Below are 9918 nucleotides of genomic sequence, written 5' to 3'. Positions count from 1 at the left end.
CCTCGACAGACTTGAGAGAAAAGCTAAAGTTTTTGTTTTTATTTTTATTTAATTATTATTATTATTATATATGTAACACAAGAGAGGAAAGTAACGAAAGTTAAATCACAGCTCAAGAAAACGGAGAGTTCGGTCTGTGTTTTGCCCTAGTATTCATTATCTTTCTCTTGTTCACTGTTTTTCCGATCTAATCAACATGACCAAACAGCAAGCTAGAGCTAATTGGTCTCCTTACGATAATAATGGAGGGTGAGCTCTCTCACTACATATATGTATATATGTGTTGTTTCTCTCTCCTATTGAGGATTCATTTATGTGGGCTCTTGTGCAGTTCTTGCGTTGCAATTGCAGGTGCTGATTATTGTGTGATCGCTGCCGACACTCGGATGTCAACTGGATACAACATTCTCACACGCGATTACTCCAAAATCTGTAAATTGTACGGTCCATTAACTTTTTGCTTATTTTCATTTAGACTTTTTCTTTTTGTAATCTAGTATGTGTTAAATTGAGTTATATGTCACTACAAGTTGCTGTTTTGGTAAAATCATACTGATTTGATAGACATTGAGAGTTTTAGAAATATCGTGTTTGAGGCACTTGATTCTGTGATCTTGATTGATTCTTAACTGGATGGGAATTATGTTATAAAATTGTTAAATTAGAATATTTCTTTTATACTAAATGTTAATTTAATTAAAATATTTAACTTGTCAAAGAAAAGCTACTGAATTGAAAGATTCAAGTGACATTCGTCTAAACAATTTAAGAACTAATATACTTGATGCTGCCAATAGATGTTTCTGAGTACAGGAATTCATACGGAAGCTGATTTAGTATATAATGAGAACTTTAAAAAAAAAAAAAGGAAAAAGGAAAAGCTATAAAATAACTGGTTATGGTCTATGTGTTAATACAAAGTTATCTATTCTGGGTCACACACCCCCTCAGTTTTTGGAACTGATTCCTTGGACATAATTGAAAATTTGAAACTAAGTCCTGGCAAGTGATCTAGTTGGTAAAGCCTCTAGGGAATTGTACTCAAGACCTGTATGAATCCCGGTCTTCATGATGGTTGTGGGTCTATAACTTGGGAGGGCTACTCGATCTTGTATAGCCCAAAATCACCCTTGGACAAAAATTAAGAAGAAATGTTTTTGTCCCATTGATTATCACCCTGCAGAATAACGCTAGAGACAAATATCAATCCTCTACCTCGTCAACTTACTATGGTGTTCTCTAGCTGTAGCTAGAAGTAGTTTGTATTGCACTGTAACTAATAGTTGTTGGGCGTAGTTATGACCAACAGAAAAAATAAATAACAAGTGGCCCTCTCCTTCATGCATGAATAACACATGGATCTCATTTAGGACAGTAAATAAAAGTTTACGGTGTAATATCTTTTGGTTGATCAATGATCTAGATATTGTCTCTATTGAGTTTAGTCAGTTCAAAGATCATGTAATCAGGGGAGTTTCTCTTGTCTGATAAAAGAAATCTTTTTTACAATTATATTTTTATTACATTCTTCAATGCTTTTCCTCTTGGAAGGTTCCTTTCTCTAAACTATACATGTATGAAAATGGAGGGAGTTAATCCGATGAACAAATATTTTCTATCTTGTGCAGCCTGGTATTTATATTTTCTTTTTGTGGACATGCAGAGCAGACAAATGTGTGATGGCCTCTTCCGGATTTCAGGCTGATGTCAGAGCCTTGCAAAAGGTCCTGGCAGCTAGGCATTTGGTGAGGGTTTCAATATCATAACTGAACTGATTTTATTTTTGCTTTACGAACACATAAAACATGAATGTGAACTATGTTAAATCCTTTGACGTGCAATATATGTCTTGTCTTTCATTCTATCAACTCCTTCAATGTTATTTTTGTTGTTGATTTATATAATTTTGTTGTTGATTTATATATATATATATATATTGATAAGTAAAGTTTCATTAAAAGGCGCTAAAAGAAAGGGGAGCGCACCCCAATTACAACTACACAAAGAACCAACTGTGCCCTCAAAGAATCCACAAAAGACAAAAGATCCTCCATTGATTTACAGTTCCAACCATGAATCCAAAAAAAATAGAGAAATAAGTACATAGAACTTAACCGCCCCTATAGAACTCCCCTTTCCATCAAAGGATCTCCTATTCTGCTCCCTTCATAGGCTCCGTCACAGATAACGGGGAGTAACCCTCCAAGCATCTCTGAATTATCATTTCTTTTTAGCTTTTGAATGTATAGATCAGCAAGCACCCACCAAGTTGGAATTCCTTCAACCCTGCTCTAGCCTATGTATTTTCTCTTTTTAGTCTCTGTATCATGTAAACTCTATGCTTTCTAACACTTCGTCTGATGAAAGAATAGGATGTCCCTTTGTCTCTTGGGGGAAAAAGATTTACCACGAGCTGTGCCGTTCATTTGGACATGTAAAGTTAGCCATTTGTTACCAACAGAAGAAATTTCAATGAGTTCTAATAAATCTCTGAAGTATTTGAATCACTTAGCTTGAAAGCTGTGGAAAGATGGACCCTTTATGAGACTATTTTGTGAATGTAAGCTAAGGATCATTTTACAGTTAGTCATGGTAGACCCTTTATGGGACTTGTTTTTGTGAATGGAAACATAGGAAATCAATGGGAATGTTTTATGTGCAGATTGATGATTAACTATAAACTTTCAAAAGTCTTCTTTTGTGCTGGAGTTTGTATGTTAAGGTTTTCTTTTAAATATCTATTGTAACTAACAAGAGATCATATTCTTTAGATGAATAAAGTACGTGGCAGAATGTGTCTATGACACCAAATATAAAAAAAGGTGACCAAAGGGCTTCATTATACGTTATAGGACCCCTTTATTTAGGCATACACATTCCGCCGGCACACTTTTTTTTTTTCCTTTCTAAAGAGAAGTATGCCTTTATTTTAAATTATTATTTTTTTCAAAAAATAATAAATTCAAGTAGATCTTTTACCTTTCTTTATTTACAAATGATAATTTAATAGTCTAATGATATATAATGTCTCATATCACATAATACTCTAGACCATGCAACAGTTGATATTGTTAAATTATACTGTATATTTGGCATTCCAAGTTCATGATTTCACTGGTTGGCTACTTGAAGAGTCTTCTTTTGTTCTGGAGTTTGCATGTTAAGTTTTCTTTTAAATATATATTGTAACTAACAAGAATTCATATTCTTGAGATCAGTGACTGAATAAGTACGTGGCAGAATGTGTCTATGCCACCAAATAGAAAAAAAGGTGACCAAAGGGCTTCATTCTACACTATAGGACCCCTTTATTTAGGCATACACATTCGTCGGGCACACATTTTTTTTTCTTTCTAAAGAGAAGTATGCCTTTATTTTATTTTATTTATTTATTTTAAATAAAAAAAATTCAAGTAGATCTTTACCTTTCTTTATTTACAAATGATTGTTGATAGATGATGTTTCATATCACAAAATAGTCTAGACTATGCCACAGTTGATATTGTTCAATTATATTGGATATTTGGCATTCCAACTTCATGATTTCACTGGTTGGCTACTTGAATTAAATGTGTAACCTGTGTTCAGTGCTGATCATTAATATTTACAGTAATGTAGTTAATGTTAAAATCAATATGAATTATAGCCTTTTAATTGTTACAAATTTCTATTATTATTTGATTTAGTTGATGCATATACAAATTGAAATGATGTATGTATGTTCTTTTAATTAGAGCCGCAACTTGGTTGGGTTCAATCCAACCTAACCTTAACCCTATTTTTTTTTTTTTTGTTGGGCTTTGGCAACTCTATTCCTTTATTCATCTAGGGCTTGGGTTAAAATCTTCAAACCTGGACCTGACTATAGTAATTGTTATTTTGTAAATGAATTATCATGACTGTCCAGTTTGATCAACGGTATACCCTTAATCATCCACTTTATTCCAAATAAAATGGGAAATGAAATTATAGGAGAGCCATTGATGTATTTCTTGAGTAAATTGAGCAATAAAGCCCTAGCCGCTGTCATACACCTTCTTCCCAGTGGTTAACTAAAAGTCTGTTGCCATTGTTATTCTTTTCCAAGTGATTCACTAAAAACCCAGTAAATTTTTTGGTTCATAAAACCCTGGCCACCATAGTTTTGAAGCCTTACCAACAAAAGCGGAACTTCAGTGAAAAACCCTCACCACTGCTATTAAATCTTGCCATCTCGCTACCACACCTTGTTACCTCTTAGACCTACTGTATTTGCCTCCCTAGTAGCAGGATTCAGACAGTTGAAGGTAACGAAAAACACAATGGATTTCAACTCCTATGTCATGCTCAGCTAGAAAAATCTTATCTGCCACCAACTTGACCCAGTTTATGCCTAATTCACATAAAGCGGGAGGGGGATCGGGAGCGGGAGAGTGTCAAATCTAAAATTATTTGAGAGCGGGAGTGCTCTTAGAGCGTCTGCATATTGACTTATATGGCCTTATTCCACTTAATGCATTATCATTTTAATTTATTAAATATTATTTTTTGTTTAATTTTTTTAATATAAGATATTAAAAGTAATGAGGTATTTATAAATTATTGTTTTCATTAATTACATTTATGAAAAAGTTGATATATTTTTTAGTGGTACCAATAATATCATAAACACATAGCACTTGCTACTGGTTTTTGGTCATTATTTGCGCTCACAACACCCACATACAGTGGATTGCAGCCAATACCCGGATTCAACAATTGAATTCACGAACTCTAAAAGTGAGTTTGCGAATTTTGTGCGAATCTGCTTCCAGCTGCCAATTTGCGTGCTGAGCTTGGGAACGTGACCCTCTTAGGCGAATTATGTGACTTAGGGTTATGCTCCTTGAGCTTACATTGGTATTCCTATACCTCGGTTGAGCTTGCATTGACCCCTCAACGTGCTCAAGTTGCAGACGTACTATCCCTTTTTAGTTGATATGTTAAAAAATCTTCTTCTTTTAATCCAATTACATTTAATATGCATTTATATACACATGTATCTTACTTTACTATGGCTCAAGCCTTAAATTTTACACCTTGATATGCCATATTCAAAATTAATTTATTATAGTGGACTTAAGCTATTGTGTAATACAAAAATGATTTACAATTCAATGGCCTTGAATATTTGAACATTGCATCTTCCCTTTTTTTGGGGGTTTCATGGACGGTTCATCCTGTCATCATTATATAGGTCATACCAAGTTACATCATGTTTCTGCCTCTGAATGCTACTTCCAAAATATCAAACTCGGTCTATTGAAACTGGGAAGAGTTTGTTCTTTGAATCATGTAAAGACTCCTACATCAATGACACATAATCGATGATGAATCACATCCATGACTTCTGACCAGTGAACTACTTTTTGCTGCTTGAGGATTAAGGTAATGAAAATATTTTCTGGAAGTGACAACATATCATTTCTTCTTCTTGAAACACAGATCTATCAGCATCAACACAACAAGCAGATGAGCTGCCCTGCCATGGGTCAACTGCTCTCAAACACCCTTTACTACAAACGCTTTTTCCCTTATTATTCTTTCAATGTTCTAGGTGGCCTGGATAATGAAGGTAAATATTATAAGCTTTTGGTGCAGTCTTAACGATCTGGTTTATATTAAGTTATTAACATCACATATTTCTTCCAAATACTCAAGGAAAGGGTTGTGTCTTCACATATGATGCTGTTGGATCTTATGAGAGGGTTGGATACAGTTCCCAAGGTTCTGGTTCCACTCTAATCATGCCTTTTCTGGACAACCAGCTGAAGTCTCCGAGTCCCCTCTTATTGCCTGCCCAGGTCTGGTTTTGTCTTCAAATAGTTGGTGGTGAATCTGCTTCCAGAATTTATCTTTGTGTCTCTAATTTAAAATCCAATAACTTTTTTAGGATGCTGTTACCCCACTTTCTGAATCAGAAGCAATTGATTTGGTGAAGACCTGTTTTGCATCTGCAACAGAGAGGGATATATATACTGTAAGTTTTCACACCTCTTCACATTTCTTCCTTTTTTTATATAAATCTAGAACTTGAAGTTTATGCCACAATAGAAATTTCAAAGATCTGCATCAGATAATGTAGTAGTCAGCATGCATGTTGACATTTAATTAAAATGTCTTTTTAGGTTGACTAGTTCTTAGCAGGAGATGTATGGATTGTTCTTGAATGACAAGAAGTTCATTAAAATGTCTTTTTAGGTCTACTAGTTCTTACCAGGAGATGTATGGATTGTTCTTGAATGACAAGAAGAAAGCTTTATTCCACACACACACACACACACACACACAACAATATTTCTACTCCACATATTTTAAATTGTGAACTCTTTGAAAGTGTTGCTTTCTTTTATTCTCTTTCCCCACTCATCTCCCTAAGCCCCACACACTCTCACTTGATGATTTCCTTGGTTGAATCCATAGGACAGTAAGTAACTTCATGTATCTGTGTCGAGTAACTTGATGCTGTGCTTCATAATAATAGTTCATTTTCTTGTGAGTTTAGAGTTTTCATGCTATTGCTTTTCCTGGATCCACGTGGTGATTTCGTAATCAACAATAAATAGTCTCTTGATGAGCAAATTAAAAATTTTAAAACCTCTAAATCTTGATTTTCTTAAAGGAAATTCTTAGTAAAGGCAGGAAAGATCTAGTTTTCACGGTGGGGATACCTATGTATTTTATTTTTGAAAATTAAGTGTTCTTCACTTCATTTTAGTCCTCAAAACGTATAGTGATGTATGCAATTCATGATTTAATTAATTTAAATTATTAAGAAAAAAACTTACTAAAAGTACTGTTACATGATCTCTCCCATCTCTCTTCAGGTACCCATGTTGACACGACACGACATGGGTATGGGTATAGGATATGTGTTCCAGATACGAACCCAAGTTGGACTCCCGGTCCTTTACATGGCATGATAGAAAAAAAAAAACTCAAATATAATGGCAAAGATGAATTTCCTATTTATGAGTCTTTTACCACATCCCATTTGATTCAAGTAATGCTCGAGTATATTTTATAAAACAACAATATTAAATATTGCACTATAATAGAACGTATAATGTATTTAAATGCATATTACGTGCCGATGTACCTGCATCCAATTTTTGGGTAAAGGAAAGCACAAAACCAAGATGCAATGCTGCAGGTTTCTATTTTTACTTGGATTGCATCCTGAGGAGCTAATTTCATTTAGAAGCAAATTTGAAATTTGTTCATTATTTTCCTGAGAAAATTAAGGGAAATGTCTAGTGAATTACATGGGTGTGGTTGGTAACTTGATATGCTATGCTTCCTTGCTATCAACTCAATGCTAGTAAGTCTGTTTACATTGAGCTGCTATTTCTTTATACTGTGTAATTCTGGAAACCAATGGCACATACGATATGATATTGGTTTCATAATGTATATTTTACAGGGGGACAAGTTGGAAATAGTCATCTTAAATGCCGATGGCATTCGTCGTGAGTACATGGAACTAAGGAAAGATTGATTCTCTTCATCCCTTATGTGGTCCCTGCTGCTTTCGTTGAAATGGCTTTTCGGAACATTCACAATACATATGGATGGTAATTGCTGCTGAGATGATCATTCTGTGTTTTCACGACTCCTTTACGAATCCAGTTTGAAATTACTTAGTGGAAATGTTGCAATTATGAATCCTTTACCGGACATGATTTTATGTATTCAGAATTGTGTTTGATTCTTAATCCGAATTCTTTATTGAGGCTATTTTTGGTATTATAAATTCTTGGATCTGGAAATATTTCCATGAGACTCCTGCTATTATTCCCTTCTGGGTTTAGAGTGTGAAATTTGATAGGCTGCTGAAAACAAATTGATGATTCCCATGAATGCCGACACTAAATTTGCTGCACATGACAAAATCTGGTCACTTTATCGAATGATGGATTATGAAACTTCTTCTTTTTTGGATAAGTAAATTACTTCTACGTTAAACGTGGTCATAATATAATTCTTTTGGGACCCGTCATATTGTAGACTCTCTGATAAAAGTTTCCCAAGTGACATCGGTTTCTCTATTTTGGAGCCTTGCATCCGTTGCCGCCGTTCATTTTTCAATCTAGCTCAGTTGGTATAATCTCTCATCTCTCAAAGGAATTGGAGCCTTTCATCTATTGCTCAATCGAACTCAGTCGGTTTAACCTCTTGTACCTTACGGTGGGTCTGTTGCTCAATCGAACTCAACTGGTCTCTCTCAAAAGAAGCCGAGGAGTTCGATATCATAGCTAATAGCGGGCATTTGTGCGCTATTCTATGTGTGAATATTTACCCAAAAAAAACATATATGGGACGTGAGAAGCTCACTCTAGTCTATTTTTGAAGGACACTGATAGTGATTGGGCAGGGAGCAAGTGCACAACTCAATGGTGATTATGGTGTGCCTTTTTGCATTGAAATTTATAATATAAAATTTAGCCACCATGGGTTTGATAATTCAGCAGTCATTACAATCATACATATATATATAGGTACACACACACACACTAGTAAAACAGTGCTTGCGCACGTGTTTAAAATTTAATTTTAAATTAATATTCAATAAAGTAATTAAAAAATTAATTTTTTAAAGAGTAATTAAAATTATTTTTTAAAAATAATTGCACTAATATATTAATTACGATTAACAAATTAAAAGATTTTTTATTAAAAAATTGATAATAGATGGGTAATAGATAGGTAATTCCTAAAACAATATCAAAATCAAGACTAGTTTATTTATTTATTATAATTTACTAATACTTATTTTAGTAATGAATAATATTCAACAAGTCAATGAATATAAATTATATAATGATTGAGTATTTTCTTTATTTATACTAAGATGTATTTATTTCTTTTTATATATTTTATTCTGTAATTAGAGGGAATAAATTATTTATCTTTTTTTATATATTTTCTTGTCTAAATAGATTTCTTTTATTAAAAATTCATAATAAATAGGTAAAACTAGGTTGTAATGAAGACAATTTACAAAATCTTAACAATAATAAAATAGGAAATTATTCTATAAAACATAATTAGCAAAATTCTAAAATGATTAATGAACATGAAATTGACACAAGGTAAAAGAGATAAAAATAATAATTATTAATTAAAATTTCCAATAAGAATTCAATTATTGATAGGTGTATTTTCAAAACAATATCAAAATTAAGACTATTTTTTTTTTACACTTTTAATAATATGATATATAATTATATAGTATATATATATAGATAGATAGATAGATAGATATTGGTAACTTATGTGTTAATAATGGTGAGGAGTTGTATAATTTTATTATTTATTTACTTAATGATAAACTTATGTTTGTATTGTTTGAATTTTATTTGGCAACTTATGTTTTAACAATGGTGAGGAGTTGTATAATTTTTATTATTTATTTATTTATAATGGTAACTTATGTTTTAATAATAGTGAGGAGTTGTATAACTTTATTATTTATTTATTTAATAATTAATTTATGTTTGTATTTTAATTGGTAATATATATATATATATATATATATATATATATGACATGATAAGATTCCTGAGAGATTTCTTCACACCATATGAATGGTAATGATTTTAGGTCCAGTTGGAAAGTCGATCTGCTGGAAGTAAAAGGGAAATGTAACCGTCGCCTGCTGCCTGCCACTCAATTGGACAGTAATGGAGGGAAGGCTCCGTATACTCTCAAATGGATTTCTTGTCTGGTGGAAACAAAACATTTTCATCATACACAAACTGTGATCTTAATAGGAGAAGAAATCAGTTCATCGAAAATATGCCCCATTGGTTACAAGTTTGTTACTTGTACATCAAATTTAATCATATTTTAGTTGTTTTGGCGCATGTGATGTTGTAGCGTAGAAAACACATCTTTACA

At 32.9% G+C, this 9918-nt stretch overlaps 1 protein-coding gene across 1 annotated transcript; it reads left to right on the top strand.

The window, feature by feature from the left end:
* The first annotated feature begins 83 nt into the window (after positions 1 to 83).
* Positions 84 to 7771, top strand: LOC132276547 (proteasome subunit beta type-1-like). The gene is made up of 7 exons (XM_059778008.1): positions 84 to 249; positions 332 to 439; positions 1664 to 1745; positions 5464 to 5593; positions 5680 to 5822; positions 5912 to 5998; positions 7442 to 7771. Exons 1-7 carry the CDS (start codon positions 197 to 199, stop codon positions 7514 to 7516), a joined length of 678 nt encoding a protein of 225 aa, XP_059633991.1. The 5' UTR covers positions 84 to 196; the 3' UTR covers positions 7517 to 7771.
* The last annotated feature ends 2147 nt before the right edge of the window (positions 7772 to 9918 follow it).

The sequence above is a fragment of the Cornus florida genome, unplaced genomic scaffold (genome assembly GCF_030987335.1).
Source record: "Cornus florida cultivar Cherokee Brave unplaced genomic scaffold, ASM3098733v1 CherokeeBrave_3.0.0_Hap2_Chr10, whole genome shotgun sequence".
Classification (NCBI taxonomy): Eukaryota; Viridiplantae; Streptophyta; class Magnoliopsida; order Cornales; family Cornaceae; genus Cornus; species Cornus florida.
This window is presented reverse-complemented; position numbering and strand designations above follow the sequence as displayed.

Bases quoted from the DNA above. Each gene is read 5' to 3' on its own strand.
- LOC132276547 (XM_059778008.1), top strand. From the start codon at position 197: ATGACCAAACAGCAAGCTAGAGCTAATTGGTCTCCTTACGATAATAAT. The intron at 250-331 runs GTGAGCTCTCTC...GCTCTTGTGCAG, and splicing joins CCTTACGATAATAATGGAGG to TTCTTGCGTTGCAATTGCAG. The intron at 5,999-7,441 runs GTAAGTTTTCAC...TATATTTTACAG, and splicing joins CAGAGAGGGATATATATACT to GGGGACAAGTTGGAAATAGT.